This window comes from Chinchilla lanigera, unplaced genomic scaffold (genome assembly GCF_000276665.1).
Source record: "Chinchilla lanigera isolate Chin_1 unplaced genomic scaffold, ChiLan1.0 scaffold00101, whole genome shotgun sequence".
In the NCBI taxonomy this organism is placed as follows: Eukaryota; Metazoa; Chordata; class Mammalia; order Rodentia; family Chinchillidae; genus Chinchilla; species Chinchilla lanigera.
In genome coordinates, this window is record NW_004955502.1 from 4,150,470 (window position 1) to 4,173,553 (window position 23,084).

A 23,084-nucleotide genomic window follows, 5' to 3' on the forward strand; every position below is an offset into this window, starting at 1 on the left:
TTTTTGGTTTTTCTCCGGTACCGGGAACCGAACTCACGACCTTGCGCTTGCCAGGCAGGCGCTTTTGCCGCTGAGCTAAATCCCCAGCCCCTCTTACCGTAATTTTTAAACATATTATCTTAGTCCAAATACATACTGTACTACCTTGACAAGCCAAGTACTAAAAAGCCCATAATGAACATGTAGAACAGCATTGCTGTTGGAAGGAGTGTTCCATGGATGTCACCTAGGCCAGTTGGGTGGAACTTTCATTTATTGAGAAGGGTTATTGAAATCTACAACCATAATTACTAATCTTTCTCCTTTCAGATCAATATGTTCAGTATATATTGAAACTCTTGTTATGCACATATGTGTTTATATCTTCTTGGAGAATTTACATAATTACATAATTTCTGTCATAATCTTTGATAATCTGTCTTTTCTATAAGTCAGTATTTTGTTCAGTTTTTATATTTGTTTTGTCTATGAACATGTATATATACCTGAAGTCATGCATTTTGTTTTAGTTTTTTCTAGTTGATGGTGAAACGGTCTGTACTTTTTATCATACACTGGAGATTTTACTACTTATCCTCATTATGTTTTCAGAAAGCTACCAGTATTATACTGTTACAATTATAAAACAAATTACTCTAAAACAAATAATATGGAAGACATGAATTTATTTATTTTGTTTTGTTTTGTTTTGTTTTTCTCCAGTACCAGGAATCAAACTCATGACCCTGCAGTTGTCAGGCAAGCGCTGTGCCGCTGAGCTAAATCCCCAGCCCCAGCATGAATTTTTATATAGTCCATTTTTTTAAAATCACAATTATTGTTTTTATTTGAATTATTGCTGTACTTACTCAAATTCACTCTTACAAAGTAGCCATTATAGTTTGAGTTCCACAAGTAATATAGTTCTTGTTTTTTATGGTATTACCCGGACTTAAAGCTAGCTCATTATATACTCTGTTCTTCATGTATTATTGTAGAAATCAACAGTTTATTCAGGCAGTGTCCTGGGCTGAAGGTAATGTGGTAATTATCATTGTCAAAAATACAAAGTAAATTTTGTCAAGAACTTCTTTCATTTGTTGTTTTTTGTTGTTGCTGTTGTTTTGTTTTGTTTTTTCTTCTGGTACCAGAAATCAAACTCACGATCTTGCGCTTGCCAGGCAGGCACTTTGCCACTGAGCTAAATCCCCAGCCCGGGAACTTCTTTCATTTGTAAGGAATAGAGATTGATAGTAGCCAAATATTTCATAACTGCTGAACTGTTTCGAATATAAAGTGAACTGTTACAACCATTATATTGGAATTATTTTTGCTTAAAATAGATACTTGGTGCTTGAAAAACTGAAGAAAGAAGAAGCTGACAGAATTCATATATTCAGTTCTTTTTTCTACAAACGCCTTAATCAGAGAGAGAGGAGAAATCATGAAACAACTAATCTGTCGTAAGTCAGACCCAGAAAATATTTAACAGATGTAAAGCCCATTCAAGATTTAGTAAAACAATCACTTAACAGTCATCCTTTAGTATCCATGGGCAATGGTCGATGGGTTCCATATTTTCTCTACCCACATATAAGTAACCCAGATTTGTAGATGCTCAATTCCTAGATACAAAATGGCATAACCTATGCACATATTTTGCATGCCTTAAATCATCTCTAGTTACACAGAATACAATGTAAATACCATTAAATAGTTCTTACATTGTGTTCTTCAAGAGTAATAACAAAGAAAATAATCTGTACATATTCAGTACAGATGGCAGTGTTTTCCCCCCAAGTATTTTCTTTTTTTTTTTTTTTTTTTTGTTTTGTTTTTCTCCGGTACCAGGAACCGAACTCACGACCTTGTGCTTGCTAGGCAGGCGCTTTTGCCGCTGAGCTAAATCCCCAGCCCCCTCCCCAAGTATTTTCTATCTTCAGTTGAGTTCATGGATGTGGCCTAAGGAAGGGCCAACAGTATTTGAAAGAAAACACAGATCTCTTTGATTAACTTGCTTCTGTTTATTTTAAAAGCCAGGAAGGGAACATACCAAGCTAATCAGGTTAATTTTCAGTTTTGATGGATTCATGTTCCACTGCCTTAAAATAATCTTTACTACTTTTAGGATATAATTGAAGAAAAACTGCATTTATATAAGGCAACTTCATTCAGTTCTTTCTTTTTTTTTCTTTTTTGCTAAATTAGTATAATTCATAATATTCTAATATCTCCAGAATACCTGGAATGTATTATATTTAGGATAGAACAGTGTTTTCCAACAATGATTTTTGTTTAGAAATTACTTACAGAAACCTATGAATCTGTACTTTTTTTTTTTTTTTTTTTGGTAGTCTTTTTGAGATAGGGTCTTGCTATACATTTCAGGCTGGCTTTGAGCTCACTTTGTAGCCCAGGCTGGTCTCAAACTCACAACAATCTTCCTCCCTCAGCCTTCCCGAATGCTGGAATTACAGGCATGTGCCACCATGTTCAGCCTGAATCTGTACTTTTAATAAGCTCTTTTAATCTTAATAAGATTATTCTTGCACAAGTTCAGGAAATAGTGTGCTGCATGTCACACAGTACCTCTCTGTACAGTAAAAGAATCTAGCTGTAACACTTGCTGGTGATTGGTCAAATACACACAATAGTTGATACATTTTCTTACGAGTAGCATTAAATGTTTTGAATTGATGGTTGCTGTGCATGATATAAGTAGTATTTTCTATTATTTTAGCAGTTTCTAACTTTGTATCTTTCACTTGTTGGTAATTACTGATTTTTGACCAGTGCTCATAATTACCCTGTTTCACCTACCATCAGATAATTTTTACTTTTCCTGGTCTCCTCTCCTTAATTAGTATAAGTCATGGTCTGATACACCTCTCAGTATACTGCTAGTACCAATTCTGCAGTAATTAAAAAAAATAATGGAGAAGTCCAGACAAGAAAAACCCTGGAATCCCTAGGGAATGTAGTAGCAACTAACTAGCTCCCCTCCAGATTCAGTGATGGGCATTTCTGTGCCTTCCTAGTTTCATCTGAAATGCTCTTGGGTTTTTTTTCACCTTGTTAAACCATCTAGTACAGCCATTTGAGCTTTTGTATCTGAGTCTTTATAGTTTACAAGTCAGTGCCTGTAAGCTGAAACAATAAAGACATTTCAGAAGCTTATAATTTATCTCTTTCTTAACAGGATTCAACAAAAACGGCATGGGAGAGTGAAAACATGGACCCGGCATGTAGATATTTTTGAGAAGGATTTTATTTTTGTACCCCTTAATGAAGCGTGAGTAAGAATGTAAATGTGATGGTTTTTTTAAAAATGTGTTTATGAGGTGAAACATTCACTTTAAAATGCCTTTTTGAAATTTCTATGTAGTGAATATGACCGTTTTATGAAAATGAATGCAGTTTTCTAGTGAACCATGTAAGGTTCTTAACTTTGCATTCAGAAAATCAGATACCTTCCTAATTTCATTTTTTTAAGTTAGTGTGGGATAAAATCATTAACAGGGGAAAGACACAGGCACATGCCTAAAATCCCAGCTACTCAGAAGGCTGAGGCAGAAAGATGTGTGTAGCAGGGGTGTCAAACAAAACAATAGTGATGCTTGTGGTCTAGAAAATTTTCTGTAGGAAAGGTTATTTTGCTCAAAAATGATTTAGTGACAGAAAATTTTGATTGATTGATTGATTCTTTTGTTGTTTTTTGAAATAAGGTCTCACTATGTGGGCCAGGCTGGCCTTGAACTTGTGGCAGTCCTCCTGCCTTAGCCTCATGGGTACTGGGATTATAGGCATGTGCCACCACACCCATCTGAATATTTAGTTTAAAACATTCTTTTTTCATGTAACAAACAAAAAAAGAGAAGTGTGGTTGGATTTGTGCTATTAGCTGAAATTGAAAGCCATGCTGACTACTTAAAAGCCATTTTTTAAGTAAATGGAGATGCTTAAATACTTCTTATTACTCCCTCCTAGGACTACAAATATTGATGTGGGAAGGATGGAATTACACAGTTCAGTCTTAAAAGCCTTTTGTATTTTATTTTTTCATTTTCCCATGTCCTCCAACCAAAGACCACTGAGAATACACCTACAGTTGGATGCCTTGGGTTTATTACTTTCATTAAGGCACACCACACACCATGGGCAACTATGCAGTTTCAGTAAAAGGGTGATTTAGGAGAGAGTCTGTGGTAGCAGTGATCTACTTGGGTAAAGAAGTAGCATCCAGCCACTGAGGCAGGATGATCAGAAGTTTAAAATTAGCCTGGAGAACTTGTCAAACTCAGCCTGTCATATCTGTGTGGTAGCACACACCTGTAATCCCAGCACTTTCGAGGCTGAGGCAGGAGAATCACTGTGAGTTCGAGGCCAGCCTGGGCTACTAAACGAGCTTAAGACCAGTCTGCACTGCATGGCTAAACCCTGTCTCAAAAGACAAAAAGAAAAAAGACCTTGTTTATGTGACCATGTTTAACAAGCCTAGCTGTGCCAGGCTACCTTTTTTGTGAGGTAGGTAGTTCAAGGTGGCCTTCAACTCACTGTGTAGCTCAGGCTGGCCTCAAACTCACAGTGATCCTCCTTCAAAGCCTCCTAGTGCTGGGATTACAGTTGTGCATTACTGTGCCTGGCAAGGCTGCCTTCTGAATGAGCTCCCCTCCCCTATGAAATAAGTTCACAGTGTATTATGGTCAGATAATTTGTTTGAACTCTGTCTTAGTGGCATATGCCTGTAGTCCCAGCTACTGGCAAGGATAAGACAGAAGGATGTGTGCAGTCCAGGACTGCAAGGCCATCTTGGTTATTGTGGGATGTTGTCCAAAGGGGGGAAAAAAAATCATGTTTTAGGGGTTAAGGGTGTAGCACAGTGGTAGAGCACTTACTCACTTATTAGCATGCACAAGGCCTTAAATCCCATCCCTAGCACTCCAAAAAATAAAGAAATAAAAATCAGGAGACCTGGGTTCTTCACTTAATCCAGTCAAAGATAAATAACCTAGGTCAAAACAGTAGTAGTAGCTATAAAGCATAACATCCCCAAGCTATATATTTTTAAATCATAGTATTATAGTAAAATTTAAAACTGAAATTTAATTTCTTCATTCCCCCCAAAATAAGGTTTCCTGAAGTGTATTTGTTATATAAAGTAACGTTTGAGCTGCCTACTAGATGAAAGGGAAGAAAGCTGTTTTGTGAGGAAAGAATTAACAGAAATTCAAACAAATGTAATTTGAGGTACACACAATCTAGGGATAGAGAGGCACATGTCTCTTAGTGGTTATACATATGGATAGAGGCAACCAGTGATTCTTGTTTTCTTGGTGGGAGAAGAACAGTAACGTGAGTCCAAGAAAGGATCTGCTACAGGGGTACACCATTTGTAGATGAGAAGTTAGCCAACAAATCATGAGGTCTTGGTTTGCTTTTTAAATAGGTAAAGTCAAAAATATTTATATGCACTAATTTGACTGGATAGGCTGGCATGTATTTATTATGTATTTTATTTTCTGAAGATACTGATTTTTAATTTATAAAGTGTTTATTAGAAACTATCACAGTTACTGCCAAGGAACACATATTTGATATTTGGATTTAATCCATCATAAGTGATATTGCCTACTGTAGCATCTTCTATTATTGACTTAAGCTTAACACAGCTGCTATTAGAATGGTTCATAAAAGCAAAACTCTTGTTATTTAGCATTGGAAGTGACCGTCTGATTCAGCTTTCTCCATTCAACCAGGAAAAAAAATTGGACTTTTCCTGTTTTTTTAAGTGAGGCAGCAAAAATTTTATAGCTTATCCCTGGTGGCATTCTTAAGAAATTTTAAAGCTGGTTGTGGTGGGGCATACCAGTAATCCCAGCACTCTAGCACACTGAGTCAGGAGGATCACAAAGTCCAGCCCAGCCTGGAAGATTTGCTTAGCAAGACCCGTTTTAAAATGCAAAAGAGGGATGAGAATACAGTTCAGTACCAAGACCCTAGGTTCAATCCCCAATATTGCCCCCCCCCAAAAAAGGAAATTTTAAAAACATTCTGAGGCAGCTACATGTTGAGAATGACTGTATTGTGACATATTTTATCAGTTTTTAAAATAATTTTTCCATGTTTCTCAAATTGAGATGTGACTTCGTAGGCTGTGTCTCAAAGCTGATGAAATGAGGAAATTGGTGTGTTCTTTCTACTACCCCAGCCTGACCTAAGTCCATTGTATACTGAGAATTAATAATTAAGAACAAGAGAGAAGCATCATCCACCTGGCCTTTTAATACTGAGGATAAAACCTATCTGCATGACCTTTGTACTACTAAGTGCTGTCTGATAGAGACAGCTCTATTTCTTAGTACTACAGTAGCTTGTGGGTATTCTAACACTTTGTAAAAAAGAGAATATGGAATAACTTTATATCTGCCAATATGTTTATTTTTTTTCTTTTAGCAGTTATTTGTTAAACCTACCACATGACAGATACTGTGCTTGGCTAATAAGCTGACATTCATAGCCTGTCCACTGTATCTTTCACCTAACTCTATGCCTAGTAAATAATAGGTCCTCAAAAGTTTTGTTAGGTCAATAAATTTTAGTTAAGACTGTGCAACTTCTTACTTGTGGCCCATACTTTATGTTTTAAGCTGTATGTGTGTTATGATTTTAAAATAGTGTCTTTCGTAAAGAAAAAAATTCATAACACAGTAAAGACGAAAAGTAAACAAAGATTTATGAAGATATAAATTAAGATATGAAGGTATCAAGGATGGTACAAAAATAAAGGAGGTGACTGATTTTTATAAGAATTGTCAGGGAAAACATGTAAGTAATATTAAAGGCTTAAATGGCACTCCAGCATTTCCAAGAGCTAGAAGTAAGGAATTTGTATATGAACATGTATGAGAGCTCAAGATAAGAAAAACCTTGATAAGAAAGAGGAAGCGAGTCATTGTAGCTTGAGTAGAAAGCAGATAGAGAGGCTTGAGACAAATGGGTAGAGACTAGATTATTTAGAAGTGGTAGAACCTAATCAGTAATTCTAAGAGAAATAGGAAATGATTCAGTTTTCATATATTTTCTAATATAATATTTGATACATATAAAATCTATATTAACAAAATTTTATATTTAGAATAATATATGGCACCAGCTAGTACTAGCTCAGAACCTAAAATATTTTGGGTAATGTGTATATACTTACGAGTTTTCCCCTGTCCTAACCTCCCATCTATTTCCCACAAGTTATAAACTTAGGTGAATTTATTTCTTGCCTTTTGAAAACAGCTTTTTAAAAACATCATATATGAGCCAGGTGTGGTGGTACACACCTGTAACCCTAGTACTCGGGAGGCTGAAGCAGGAGGATCACTATGAGTTCAAGAGTAGCCTAAAATACACAGTGAGACCCTGTCTCAGGAATGGGAAAAAAAAAAGTCTTTTATATAGGATGTTTAAATAATTATTTGATTTTGCATATACCACTTACTGTCGGTTTCCAAGATTCATTCTGGGCATTTCATACCATTTAACTTTGTGAATATGCGCCAGTTAAGTTTTATTTGTTTACTAGGGGTAATTAAGTATATTAGCTTTGTCGTATTCCATAGTAAATTATCACAATTATTAGTTGTTTAAAACAGCATCCACTTATTTTCTTACAGTAGATCAGAAGTCTGGGCAGGGTATGATTGGATTCCCTGCTCAGGAGTCAGCAATACTGAAATATATGTGTTGACTAGCTGCATTTTCACTTGGAGGAGTCCTCCTTCAAGCTTGTTCAGGTTGTTAGCAGAACGCATTCCTTGTGATTGTAGGATTTAGGGCTTTATTTTCTTGGTGGTCGTCAGTTCCTAGTGGTCACTGTCAGATACTAGCCATGTGGCTCTTTTACAGTATATAGTATTACAGTATTGAAGTTTGCGTCTTCAAAATCAGCCGGTACATTTCTACACTTAAAAGTCAGTTTCTTTCTCCCTCCCTTTCTCTCTTCCTCCCTTTCCCCTCAACCCTTGCCCTATCACTGAGCTACATCCCCAGCCCATTCCTTTTTTTTTCTTGTTTATACTTTTGCAATATGTGTACAGTGCATTCAACATGAGGGAATTGGTATATATACACATTCCACCTTGAATCTTCTTTTTTTATTTTAGAGAGAGTAGTAAATGAGATAAAAAAAAAAAAAAAAGCAATAGCAGCATAACAACATCACAAACATAAATGAAGCAAAGCAAGAACATTAAAAGTGTTACAGGGTTTCAAGACAAAATGATAAGAATTAACAGTGGTTGTTATATTACATATTGTTGTCTTCAACTATGTTGCTTAGATTACCAGATATAAGAATGGAAGATTGATCAAACCATTAAAGAGAATAAAAAAATAAGTGTTAGATAAAACATTAGAGATAATACAGAGTTTCATTAGACAAGATGGTAGGAATTCACCATGGTTGTTCTATTGTATATTGTTGTCTTCAAATCAGTTGCTCAGATTACCAGATATATGCTTGCAAGATTGGTCAGAACATAAAAAACTTTAAGCATTAACTATTCCATTCAATACCATCAGACCTCAGCAGTACAGTTATCCCAGCCATTCATATATATATATTGCCTTCTTTCTTTTTTCTTCTTTCCCTCATCCCAGTCATTCCTTTCTTTGAGCAATTTCTTTCCCTTTCCTACCATCTATTGTACATTTTGAGTTTTACCTATTCTTTCAGGTTCCTACACAGGGGGACAATATGATGTTTACACATGTGGGTCTGATTTATTTCATTTATGAGTATGGTCTCCGGTTGCATCCATTTACCTACAGAAACCTCAAGTTTATTCCATCTTGAATCTTTTTCTAAATGCCCTTCCCGACCTTCAGAGAATCACCTCTTGGATTCATTGATCCTTTGTAGTATTTTTTAGTTCCAATTTTACTAATTTCCACTATAATTTTATATCTTTACTTTTTTAGTTCCACATTGAGTCTTTTTTCCTCTAGGATTTTGAGGTGCATCGCTTGGATATTTGGGATTGCTCTGTTCTTTTTATATTTGTAATTATAGCTATAACTTTCCCTCTTAGAACTGCTGTCCTTGTGTCCCATATTTTTTGGTATGTTGTGCTTCCATTGCCATTTGATTCTAGGAACTTCTCATTTCTTCCTCATTACTTCTGTGATCCAATCTCCATGTGTTTGTGTCATTTCTGTGATCTCTTTTGTTATTTATTTCTAGTTTCATTTTGCTATGATCCAGTGACACACAGGGGTTCTTCTGTATTTAAGCATGCTATATGGTCTACTTTGGAAAAAGTTCTGTATGCTGTTGAGAAATGTGTATTTTGTTATTGTTGAATGAAACATTCTGTAGATACCCGTTAAGTCCATTTATTCACTGGTGTGGTTTAACTTAACATTTCTTTGTTGATATTTTTGTCTGGTTGACCTAATAGTGAGAGTGAGGTATTGAAGTCCCTGCAATGAATGTATTGGTGTCTGTCATTTTATGTCCAGTAGTTTTGCTTTCATGCAGTTGGGTGTACTGACCTAAGTGCATTGTATACGTAAGAGTTGTTATCTTTTCCTGTTGAATTGTTCCCTGTACCAGTTTGCAGTGGCCGGCCATCTTTTTCTTTTTTAATCAGTTTTGGTTTGAAGTCTCTTGTGTCCGAAAATAAGATAGCTACTTCTGTGTGTCTGTCTAGGGTTCCCTTAAGTACTTTCTGCAGTGCCGGATTGTTATGGCTTCTGTTTAGATGTCTCCCTAAAGCCTCATAAAGTTAGAGGTGGGGTTTTTTCAGAAATGGCTAGTCTAGAGTATGTTATACCGGAATTGATTCATGGTGCAATGCTAGAGTCCAGGGCACTAGCATTAAGGGTGTGAGTGTTACTTGCCCTGAGTAGCCTGAATAAGATAAAGGAGGCAGAAGGACGCTGTTAAGGTTTCTTGCTTTTTTGCTTTTGCTGCCTTCTGCTTGCCAAGAATTGGTTCTCTGTGTAACCCCTCTGCCATGCTAATCCTGCCTTAGAGCCAGCCGATAGTGGACAAACAGTGAGCTAAGTAAATAAACCTTTTCTCCTTTAACTTGGGGCATCGGGTATTTTGTCAGCAATAAGAAAAATAACTAAGACAGTGATGATGTATTTTAGGTTTTCTTTGTTGTGGAAAGTGTCTCTCTAGATTTTTGAAGGCTAGTTTCTCAGGATATAAAAGTCTGGGTTGACAACTGTTTCATTTTAGGGCTTGAGAAACAAGGTTTGTGCCGAGAAATCAGTCTATTATTCTGATAGACTTGCTTTGATGGGTTACTCTCTGTTTTTTAACAGCTTTTAGTTTTTTGTAATTTGTTGAATTTGTGGGATTTTGATTATGATGTGTCTTAGAGATGTTCTTTTCTGGTTGTGATTCTTTAGGGTTCTGTAAGACTCTTATACTTGGATATTGAATTGGTGAGGTACCAGGAATCGAACTCAGGACGTCACACTTGCCAGGCAGGTGCTGCACTGCTAAGCTAGATCCCCAGCCCTGGATATTGAATTCTTTCTGATTTGGAACATTTCCTGGTCTGATTTCAGTGAATACATTCTTATTCGTTTAAGTCATCTAATTTTTCCATTACTCCTATAATTCTCAGAGGGGTGTTGTTTGGTTTTTTTTAGTTATCTGGTGGCAATTGGATCAGGCTTTGCATATTGTCTTGTAGTTTTTAGCACATCATTTGTATGATCCACTATATCCACCTTCTCCATTGCTGATACACCATCATTTTATTGGTCAAATCTACCACCCATGCTTTCTGTGGAAGTTTTCCTGTGTTGTATTTCTGTGTGCTTCCTTTTCATAAGGAATTTCTAAATCTTTACCATACTGCTCATTCATATTTGTATGGTTTTGTTTAACTGGATTAGCATATGTTTCCTCAAGCTAGTTGCACATTTTATTTATAAAATCCTCTACCTGTTTAATAAAATCTTTAAGCTTACTCAATATCTTGTGAATTTACTTATGTTTCTTCATTGAGCTTTTCAAACATCTTGAGCATTTTGTTTCCAAGTTCTTTGTAATTTCGTTCATTTCAATGTACATTGGGGGAGTTAGGGGTTTTAGAAGGTATCTGTTGCCTTTTAATATTTGTGTCATTTTTGTGGTGCAGATTGAAGATCAGTTAGGGTAGAAACTCTGTCACTACTGTGGAGGTATCTTTTTGTTGTTGTTTTTTTCAGTACCGGGTGTGGAGGTATCTTTAGTTAAAATGTCCCTCTGTAATATGTGCTTGTGTTTATGTTTTGGTGTTTGCATCCCTCTCCAGTCTATTCAGTGTTACACTTGAGGGTCTCTTCATATCCAACTTTTTTCAGGGGGCTTCAGCCTCAGCACCACAGAGTCATGTTGATAATACAAAGACAGACCAAATATTGCCACACTGTAAAAACCAATTAATAGCAATAGCTATTGTACCACTGGTAATAGTGGAGAAATCCATAGATACTGGCGTACATAAGAACCAATAAGAGCTACCACTGTACCACTCATAATAATAGAGAAAAAATCTACAATAATAATATAGACCCAAAGGCACACCAAATATTGACATATAGTAGCTACTAAATGTGACAGCTATACCACCATTAACAACAGAACAGTGTTCAGCATAGTAGCATAGACTCAACTAAATATCTAAAAATTAGTAAGGTTGCTAGTGATACAAAAATGGAGGGGTCACCAGGCGTGGTGCCTGCCTGTGATCGCGGCATTTAGGAGCCTGAGGCAGGAGGATAGTCATGAGTTTGAGGCCAGCTTGGGCTACACAGTGAGACCCTGTCTCAAAAACAAAACGAAAGTGGAGAGGTGGAGGAAAGGAAAAATGAAAAGTAAAATTTGAAAAAGAATAGGAAGAGGAGAGAAAAGTGAGATAAAGAATCCAGTTAAAGAATCAAAGACTTAACTGGGATGGGAGAAAGGAGAAAAGGAAGGGAAAAGCAAAAATGATAGAAGTAGGTAAACAAGATAGTTATACTACTAATTTCTCTTAGTTCATTGAAAAGAAAGGTTTGTGCTAATATTGTTTGGAAAATTAAATGCCTATATCTTGTACTCTCAGTAACTAAATGAAAGATAAAATGCATAATGTATTAACCATAGTTACCCTCTTATTGTTTTGAAATTTGGGGAGGGTTTTCTCTTTTAAAAAATAAATAAATAAGTAAATAAAAATAAAAGACGTAATAGAAGTAAGTAAAAGTAAAAAGTAAAAAAGAAGAAAAGAAGGAGTTAACCAGTCAGTCACTGTGGTAGAGTGACCTTAGAAACTCTTCAAGTGTAGTTCTGTCCTGGGAGTAAGTAGTTCAGTCTTAAAACATTAACTTCCTACAAAAATGGCTCCTGATCAAACACTTCCAAATATGGCAGGCGCTGCAGTGAATTTCTTTTTATCTCCTCCCCAGGAGCTAGGATTTCTTCCAGAACACTTCCTTCCTTCCTTTTCCTTTCCTGTTTCTCAGATTTCTAGTTTTTCTGTCAGCCCTTTCTTGATTTCTGGAGCTTTTCCTTCTCACTGATTTGTTTCGCAGGTGTCTCAATTGCAGGTCCTGGAAAGGCTGTGAAATGCTGCCTGCTCACCTCTTTCACTAATAATAAAAACAGACATTAAAGGGCTGGGGATTTAGCTCAGCGGCAAAAGCGCCTGCCTGGCAAGCGCAAGGTCGTGAGTTCGGTTCCCGGTACCGCAGAAAAACCAAAAAAAAAAAACTTCTAACATATTAAAACAGACATTAAAGTAAAAATAATAATAATAATAGCAAAAACAAAGTTTTACAGATTTGTTTTCAAAGTGAATGAAGGCAATATAATTCTAACAAAAATTTATTTTTAAAAAAGTACTGTATTCTGTTAATCAGTGATTGTATAAAGAAGTTAGAACAAATATAAATAATTTGAGAATTGGGAGAAATAGAGCATCATTAGTAAATTTGTTCACAAAAGCTTTAGAGAAACTATTTCAACTGATATGTATTGCCAGTTACGATTACCTTTCCTAATGTATTTAGTAGTTTTGTTTGTTTGTTACAGTGCACACTGGTTTTTGGCTGTTGTTTGTTTCCCTGGTTTAGAAAAACCAAAGTATGAACCTAATCCTCATTACCATGAAAATGCAGTCATACAAAAAAATTCAACTGTAGAAGACAGTTGTAGTTCTTCTTCCAATGAAATGGACAGTTGTTCACAGAATTCTTCTGCCAAGCCTGTCATTAAGAAGGTGCTAACCAAAAAGCATTGCCTAGCTGTAACTGATTCAAGCAGTGGACAAGAAGAAAGCGATCCTTGTGATCGGAGAAGCATATGCACTGTGAAGAAAATAAATGATATTGCAAGCGAAAATGAAGAGTCGAATAAAGGAGAATCTTCATGCCAGAAAGTTGTCGATAGGACTAAAAGTGAGAATGGCCTACAGGATGAATGTTTCAATTCTGTACATCACCCAGGTATGTACTATGTGTTCTGAAGGAAAAGAATAATTCAGAATTAGAACTTTTTAAAGATTGCACAGTTTTGTTTTGAGGTTGAGTTTATTGAGGTATAATTTACTTAGAGTAACATTCACTCATGAGTATAGCTTGAGTTTTCATAGTCATGTAGTGACTACCACAAGAGTTTCAAACCTTTCTATCACTCCAAAAAGCTTCTTTACCCCTTTTGTAGTCAGTCTTCTCCTTATCCCTTGGAGTGAAAATTTGAAACTATAGTGCAGGTTGAACATTCCTACTCTGAAATCTGAAAGAGTTCAAAATCTGAAACTTGTTTAGCCACCAACATTACACAATCAGAAAATTCCACACCTGACTTCACGTGACAGATTCCAGTCAAAATGCATACACAATAAAAATGTAAGCAATTACCTTCAGGCTGTGTATATGAGGTGAATGTGAAACAGACGAATTTTTATTTAGGTTTAGACCCAACGCCTCATATATTTTAAAATATTCTCATATATATTTAAATATTCTGAAAACAATTCTGGTTGCAAACATTTCAGATAGAGGATAGTCACCATGTACATGGTTTACATTTTCTATTTATAAGAACTTAGATTTATCTCTGTATTCATAATAAACAGCATTTGCATGGTCTTAGATCCGTAAAGCAAATAAGTTTCAGTCTTCTCAGAATACAGATTGGTAAAGTAAGTACAAGTGACCAGAAGCAGAAGTTAATCCTTTCTCCTCTAAGCAATTAAAGCTGTCTTTCACTGTTCTCAGTACAATGAGGGACACCACTCTAATTTCTGGGTTTTTTTTATTCTCTATCTCTAATAAACTGATTTTCCTTGAATCAGTTTCATATTTCTAGCTACTGTTACAGAAATACAAATTTCTTTTGAGATTCTTAAATTTGATATCATCAGTGGTATAATTTTTTTCTGCAAACCACAAATAAAATAGTTTACTCCATACCTTGATTTGAGCTTTACATAATGTGTCATGTATCAAAAGTGACAGGATACTCCATAAATATGTACAAAGTTTGGGGAGGCGGTGTCTGTTTTGCAGTGCTGGGGATGGAGCCCAGAGCCTTATGTGTGTTAGGTAAGTGCTTCTACCAGTGAACTATATTCTCAGCCCCCAGAATATGTACAAATATTATGTGTCAGTTAACAAGTATTTTTAAGTCTACTTCTTAAAACTATTAACATACTATATAGTATGTGGCTTATGCAAACTTGATAAGCACTTAACACATTTTTTATATATGTGCTGCCAAAGTGAGCACAACAAATTTTCTGTGGGTGAGAAGAATTGGTATAGACCATAGAAAAAACAATGTGGTTTCAGAAAGAACCTATTTAAGATTATGAATACTGAACATATTTTGGTACTACTCCCAGCTTATGTGATTTTACTCAGTCAGAAAACTTCTGCTGTTACAAGATTATTTGGGTTTGTTAGCTATACTAAGTTGTATAAAGGTATAATTAGCCCTAGAGTAATGATCTTTCGAGAGACATGAGGTAGTAGAGTGAAGTGTTAGTGGAAAAAGTTCATCAAAGGTCACACAAATAAATACTTTTCTGGCTCATTTTCCAGTCTATTTCATTAGGTAGGAAATAGAATACAGGCATGCAAAGTAGGTAATCAGTCAAATATTTGTCTATAATTTTTTTCAAGTTTAGTATTTTAATACTTGAATAGAAAAAAAAATAATCATTTGTATAAACTCTCCAGAACAAGGAAATCTATAGAGTAGATCAGTGACTGCTTAGGTCTTCTAGGGGCCAAGGAAAGGAGGTGGATGGGAATTTGGAAGGAAACAAGTGATGCTAAAGGGTATGAAGTTTATTCTTTTTGAAGTTTAAAAATAGATTGTGGGAGCAGGTATGGTGGTGCACACCTGTAATCCCAGCACTTGGGAGGCTGAGACGGGAGGATTGCTGCAAGTTCGAGGCTAGCTTGGACTGCAAAGTGAGTTCAAGGCCAGCCTGAACTGCATAGCAAAACCCTCTCTCAAAAAGACAAACAAACAAAAAGGCCAGGGATATAACTTCGCAGTGCAACACCTGCCTAGGAGGCACAAGGTCCTGAGTTCAATTTCCGGTACATCCTCCCCCCTCCAAATAAAGTAGATGTGGGGTCCAGGCATGGTGGTACACAGCTGTAATCCTAGCACTTGGGAGGCTGAGGCAAGAGGATCACTGAGAGTTTGAGGCCAGCCTGGGCTATGTAGTGAGTTCAAGGCCAATCTGAACTACATAGTGAGACCCTGTCTGAAAAAAATAAAATAAAATAAATTGTGGGGGATGAGGGTATAGCTCAGTGATAGAACACTTGCCTAGCATGTGTGAGGCTCTAGGTTCCATTGTCAGCTCTGAAAAAAAAAATGGTTGCAATGATAGTTGTAAACATATGTGAATATACAGTTGTCCCTTAGAGGACTGATTTCAGAGTCTCCGTCCTCTCAGATACCAGAACCCATGGGTGCTCAAGGTCCATATAAAAAAATGGCATAACACTTGTATATAAGCTGTGTACATCCTCCCATGTACTAAAGCATCTGTGGATTACTTGTATTTATTAGCTGATATAGTGTAAACGTTATGTGTGTAACTGTTACACTATATTATTCATGGAGTAATTAATGACAAACCTCTCTACACACTCAGTACAAATTTTCTTCAAATATTTTTGATATTTTTCTTGAATCCATAGGCACAGAACTTGTACATACAGAGGGTTGACTTATTCAAACCAGCATATTGTGCACTCCGAATGAGAAAATGTCAGGTGAATTGTGTTTCAGCACTACTGTTAACAAAATAAAACTGGAGACATAGTTGAGTGGTAGAGAGTAAGGCCCTAGGTTTGATCTTCAGCATCCAAAAGAAAAAGGCTTCCTTTGAGTAATATTCTTAAACCCTTTAATGTGAATTCAGATAAGAAGTAAAATGTATGACCTAAAGCAAGGGGACAAAGCTTTGGGCTTTCCATACAGAAATTGTAGCAATAACTAGTGCCCTCTTGTATAAAGTAATGTTTTGGTTGAGTAAATAGCTTATTAAATCTGAGGAAATAGCCTCAAAACCTGTAGTGGCAACCAAAGTAAAAAATAACTTGCTTTATATGCAGTTTGTCTCACTAATATCTGTTTATCCCATTTATTGTTCTTTTTATCATAGTTTGTGCATTTGTTTTTGTGTTTAGTATGTCCTGATTATTTTTTCATTGCTGGGACGAAGCACGCAACAGGCACAAGTTACAGGAGGGAAGATTTATTTTAGCTCAGTTTGTAGAAGTTTTAGTCCGTAATCAGCTGGCTCCAAGTCAGGTTGGCATTGCAGTTCATGGCGTGGCAGACAGAAGGCAGCAGCAAGCCTCCCTTTTTATTGCATCCAGTCTACAAGTCTTTGGGGTAGTACCATCCGTGCCCAGGGTGGATTTTCCCACTAGCCACACCCAGAACTTTGCTAAGCCAATCAGTGGACTAATTTAGTTATCATACACCCTTCATGCATATTCACACACTGTAGATCCAGCCATCTTTGAAAAGCCCCATCTGTAAGACTGAGACTTTGGGGGCCATCTAGATAAAAAGCCATGACAGTATGTGTTTAACTGTATCAATTATGACTTCCTGAAACGAACATTGTATGTGGAATAGTATGGATACTTTTCTATTCTTCAATCACTGTACTGTAAAGTGGGTCTGTGCATTTTTCAGTGAGCCTCCTTTACTAGATTTCAAAGGGATCAATGACCCAAAATACCTTAACTGAGAGTGTGCTTTCTACATGTGCTTTTACCACCTCAGAGAGGATCACTAGGCAAGTCCGTCCTGAATATGATGATGGCATGTTAAAGTTAGGATGAAAGTTTGTGATGTTTTGTGACATGATAACTCTAGAATTAACTTCTGTTTGATCTGGTAATCAACAGGATTTCAATGATGTATTTTAAGCACTTTTAACGTAACCTTAACTGTCAAGCATGTATAATTACAGACCCTGACTACTAGTATAGATAGGTAACATGCTAGATAGCACTGATGACAAACATTTTAATGAGGCAAGTGCCCAAACTGCAACCCACTTGCAGTGCCAACACTGCAATTAAACCTGAATACTGAAGTTTTAATTTTAAGAAACAAATCATACATTAAGATCTTTTGAAAGAAAAATAACAGGTGTATCGTAAGTTTGCCACCACTGCTCTATAGTAAATAAATGCAGTGATATCCCACAGATTAGATTTTCAGGTCAGCCATAAGAAAATAATAATGGTTGGGTTTTGGGCACCTTAGGGAATGATTTACTTGCTAGGGTGTGTAAAAAAAATGTGTCTTTTTAAACTTCAGAATCACACTCAGCATCTTCAGAGCTTCTCACTCCATGAGAAACTGAAGAACTGACACTAAGAGAACAAATGATTAAGTTGTCACCTTTCCATTTACTCCAGGCCATTTGTTTCTTCAGGGAAATAATGGGGAGAATTGACTGTATCCTTTAAATTGTTGTTCTGTTGTTTTTGAAGTACACAGATAGTTTAGTTGGTACAAGATAGACAGTTATATAACCACTTTCTGTGAATAGGAGGGATTTACTGCTAGAAATACATCATTATAATTGACATTCTTTTTTTAACTTTAAAAAAAAAGGAAAACATTAACAGGCATCCATTTACAAAATAGTATAAGAACAATACAAACAATACAGATAAAGTGGTAGGAAATTAACAATGGTTGTTGTACTACGTATTGATATCTTCAAAGTGGTTTCTCAGGAAAACAAAGAGACATGCAAGATTGATCAAATAAATAATCATTAATGTAACTGACTAATTCTTAATTGAGGATTTTGATAGGTTTTATTGAAATATAGACATCTTGAGAATTTTATATAGAGAAACATTTTGACTTTAAAAAACATAAAAATAGATTTTTGAAAAAGAAATTGAAGAAGTTATTACTTGTATTAAAAGATTTACCATTATGCTTGATTAGTTTTTTTAAATAGTATGTTTCTGATAGCAGCATTTGAATATATACCTGTTCTAGGACTGTACTTTATTTTTCTTCCATCTCATCTCCTTTATATTAATATTCTTAACCGCTTATAACTTAATGAGTTATATCAAAACATTTATCTAAAATACCTAAAAAGCACAAGTTTTAAGATTCTGATATGGTAAGCTCTGTATTAAACAGTATTGATATATTAATAGTTCACTGCTTTGTTGTAAATCTTACATTTCCTTAAAATATTTTACATAATAAGCTTCTTTCAGCAAAAGAATTGATTTTTAACCATTTAAAGTCTTGAAATAGGCCTTTAAAAGTATGCACTTCATCCTTTTCCTGTGAGTGAGTTACTTTTATACTACCAGCAACTGCAAGTGCCTTGTGTGCTTTTATGTAATTGAAAAGTATGAATATAAACAAGCATGAAAGAAAAATACACAAGACTTACAGGAACTCAATTACAAATACCAGTCAATGATTATGTTGATACTAATTATGTAATGAATGATTATATAATGATACTAATACAGTGTTATCCCTTTTGTATTTTTCTTTTAATTATCCAAAAGCAAAGTTATTTTCTTACTTTTAATCCCTTTTACCCTTTATAATTTTCCATGTTTTCACAGTTTTAAAAGTTGTACCTTATTTCATATTCTGCAATTTACTGCTTGTATTACTAAACATTTATATTATTTTCAGACTGTTGTAGCCTTCATTATGAGTTAGATACCTGGCATATCTAGCACACAAATGCTTATCTACTTATATATACATGTAGTTAAGTATACATATATTTAATCATATAACTTGATAACCTGGTTTTTTAATTTTAATGGACTTCAGGGCTTCAGTTGAAATAATTCTGTACTTGATATATTAACCCAAGTTTTCATTTAAAATAACTTGTATTTGTAGAGTTACATGGTAGATTTTATAGTCTTAACTATGTCAGTAATTGCTAACATAAATTTTAGCATTATATCCTGTAGTTAAAGGCATGACCTTTTTATTATATAAAGCTTCTTATTGGTACAGATGGCTTAAGCAATATCAGAATGAACTATAGCGATGAGTCAGCCGAAGGTAGTAAAATGCTTGAAGATGAACTCATCGACTTCTCAGAAGATCAAGATAACCAGGTAAAACATATGGCCTGATAAAAGTTTCAGGTTTTTGTTTTGTTTATTTAAGTTTTTCCTTATAGAGTCTTGTAATTCCTTCAAACATTTATTTGACCATACTTTCTGGATTTGGTCATGTCTTCAGAGCACCAATTTAGTTTTTAGGTCATAAGGTCCCTGGATAAATATGTTGGTATTATTAATTCTTTTTATTGGTGAGATAGGGGCTGAACTCTACTACCAGCTCAGAGAGTGCTAGCATACGACTAACTTTAGCCCCAACCTAGACAGCAACACACCACCTCTTCCCCTTCCTCTTTCAAAGTATTTATGGACCATACATAACTTTTAGTCTTACTTGAAATCCTCAGGAAAATGTTTAAATTTTCAATTACCTAAGACATAAGTAAACAAAATTATATTATTTTTCTCCTTATGTGTGTGTATTTTGGCAGGAGCAGATTATATTTGATTAACATTAAATAAGGTGAATTTTAATATTTTCTTAGTCTTATTTCCCCTAATAAACATTTTTGAATATATTTTATAACTTCTGTTAAAGAGATCTTCACAGTGGTACCTTGGTTCACAAACCTGATTCCATGATTCTGGTTGCAAATTGAGTGGACAAGAACTGAATCAAGTTCAGACGTTATCTTCAATGTTGACCTTAAGGGGAAATTTGATTCGGTTCTCATCTTGGTTTGCAACCAGAATCATAGAATTGAGTTTGTGAACCAAGGTACCACTATTTATTAAAAGAAAAGTTTGTAAGAATCATACAGCATATCATTTCTTTACTGTTATGACCTTTCTTGTTAAAATAAACTTTGCGTTGTTTATATAGTAATGAAGATGGCTTTATAGTATACCATTTTTCCTTTTTGGTTAAGCCATTTTTTTCTGATGCCCTTGGCTTACCTCCTGTGACTATAAAATACAGGGTCTTTCTTTATCTGCAACATACACATATTGAGCGTCACTAATCTGAAATGCAAAATGACACTGAAGAAGTTTCAGATTTCAGATTTTCAGATTAGGAATGCTTTACTCCCTAGATAAATATTCTAAAACACTTCTGGGCCCAAGCATTTCAAGTAAGGGATACTCAAGCTGGGCATATTGGTACATGCCTATAATCCCAGCACTCGGGAGGCTAAGGTAGGAATACTGACATGAGTTCAAGACCAGCCTAAACTACATAGTGAGACCTTGTCTCAAAAAACAAAACAAAAAAACAAAAATAAGGGATACTCAACCTGATATTAAATGATTGTATTCGCAATTTATTTCTTTTGAGACAGGGTCTCAGTATGCAGCTCAGGTTGGCCTTGAGCTCACTTTGTAGCCCAGGCTGGTCTCAAACTCCCAATGATCCTCCTGCCTTAGCCTCCTGAGTGCTGGGATTACAGGCGTGTGCCACCACGCCTGGCTGTATTCACAAGTTTTGATGATCACTTGTTTTTAAGCTTTTTTGGTTATAGCAATTACCTGTTGCATTTACTGTACTAGTTAATCTGATCATACTGTTGATTATTCCATTAATAAAGTTGCAAAAAGCTTTCTCATATTACAAAGAAAATCTGGAGAATAAATCATTCTTAAGCTGTCTTCTTTCAAGTAAACACATGGTTCTGTCAAGGAAAAGTGTTTCTAAAAATCGTTTAAAAAAATAAAAACAAAAATCCTTTAAATATTCCTGGTATGGAAAAAATTACTCATGTAAAAGAATAATAAATATGTTGTTAGTGTCTTACTGTGAAGGAGCTGTCTTAGCCAACAAGCTAAATTTTTATAAAAATAAACTGAAATCAGAACAGAACTAATTGACAGAAGAATTAGTCTCCAAAGATTTTTTTTCTAGATTATGTGAATAGATAAAATAATTTTTAGTAAATCTGTGATTAGTAGTTTCTAAAATGCCAGTGTTACAACATTAGATAGTTGGGATCCAGTAACATGCTACATTTTTTTTGTCATTCTCTTAAGTAGAAATTTTTTTTCATATTTCAAGGATTTTTATTACTAGTACTATTTTGTTAGGTATTAATTATTTAGGTAGTATAAATACTAACAGTTGGCTGTCTTTTATAGGATGATAGCAGTGATGATGGGTTCCTTGCTGATGACAACTGTAATTCAGAAATAGGACAGTGGCATTTAAAGCCTACTATCTGTAAACAGTAAGCATTAACTATATCTCGTGTATGTTACATGACTAAGCTTTATTTAAATACATTCATAGAACAAAGCATGACCAGGCAGTTTTTATTTAAGCAGAATTCACAAGTTTGTCAGGTTCCATGAGGAAAAAAGCAAAGCAGATATCCAGGGTTCAAGGAGGGAAGAATGGCTAATTTCATTCCTCCTTTGCCAATTTTCCCATCCTCGGCATCCACAGATGTACACATCATAATAGTGAACCCAATTCTTTCTTTATATAGTGTTTTGGAGCAGAAAACAACTGTACATCAAAACAGTACCATGAGGTTGGAGTTGACACTGACATACCTACTGTATGAGGGCTGATTTTTACATGGGAACCTCAAATGAAAGTGAGTCAGGGTCAGTTTTCAGAAGTAGATACGTATTTTAACGTCTCTCCAGAAGCTCCAGCCTTAGATGATGAAGTATAACCTATTTCTGGATTTAATTTCCTTTGATTTTGTTGTAGATAATGTTGGCAGAGATTCTATTAAGTGATGTTGAAAGACAAACTTCATTTATAAAAGAAAATATATTTATTATAGTTATGAGATCTGCTCCAGAGCTGGAGCCATAGCTCAGTAGTACAGTGTGTGAAAAGCGTGGGTGAACCCCTGGATTTAATCATTAGCACAGAAAGAGGGAGGATGCTCCAGATCACAAAAAATGTTAGCCAAGAAGAGCCCAGATCTTTAAACATTTCAGTACTTTTGGCATTACAAATATTCAACTTTTGGTCATTTCTACCCCACAGACCTTGTATTCTACTTATGGACTCACTCAGAGGCCCCTCTCGGTCAAATGTTGTAAAAATTCTAAGAGAGTAAGTTCAGAATTGCACCTCACATTTTGTTTCATATTGTGATGGACATGAGGCAATTTATGTATTTACATTTACATATATTTTTATGTATGCATTCTTGCAGGTATTTAGAAGTGGAATGGGAAGTTAAAAAAGGAAGCAAAAGAAGTTTTTCCAAAGATGTTATGAAAGGATCTAATCCAAAAGTACCTCAGCAAAACAACTTCAGTGATTGTGGTGTGTATGTATTGCAGTATGTAGAGAGCTTTTTTGAGGTGAGTTTCAGTTTGTTAACTTTGACCTAGTAAATAACAAAATAGTATTTTGACATTATTTTGTATATAAACACAGTGAGCAAATATTTTAAAGAATTTGAAAACTTGTTCAAAAAAATTATTCTATATTGAGATCTCTCTTGCAGTTCAGACTACTTCTTGTAACCTCTTTTCTCTCCTTCATATATATATATTTC

At 35.2% G+C, this 23,084-nt stretch overlaps 1 protein-coding gene across 1 annotated transcript in view; it reads left to right on the top strand.

The window, feature by feature from the left end:
* Senp6 (SUMO1/sentrin specific peptidase 6) overlaps positions 1-23,084 on the top strand; it is a gene marked incomplete at its 5' end in the record, with an annotated part of 98,480 nt that overhangs the window by 68,253 nt on the left and 7,143 nt on the right. Inside the window, 7 exon segments of the mRNA XM_013505827.1 lie at positions 1,323-1,442; positions 3,179-3,271; positions 13,046-13,458; positions 19,520-19,623; positions 21,700-21,788; positions 22,565-22,633; positions 22,737-22,887. Coding sequence (XP_013361281.1) covers positions 1,323-1,442; positions 3,179-3,271; positions 13,046-13,458; positions 19,520-19,623; positions 21,700-21,788; positions 22,565-22,633; positions 22,737-22,887 — 1,039 coding nt within the window.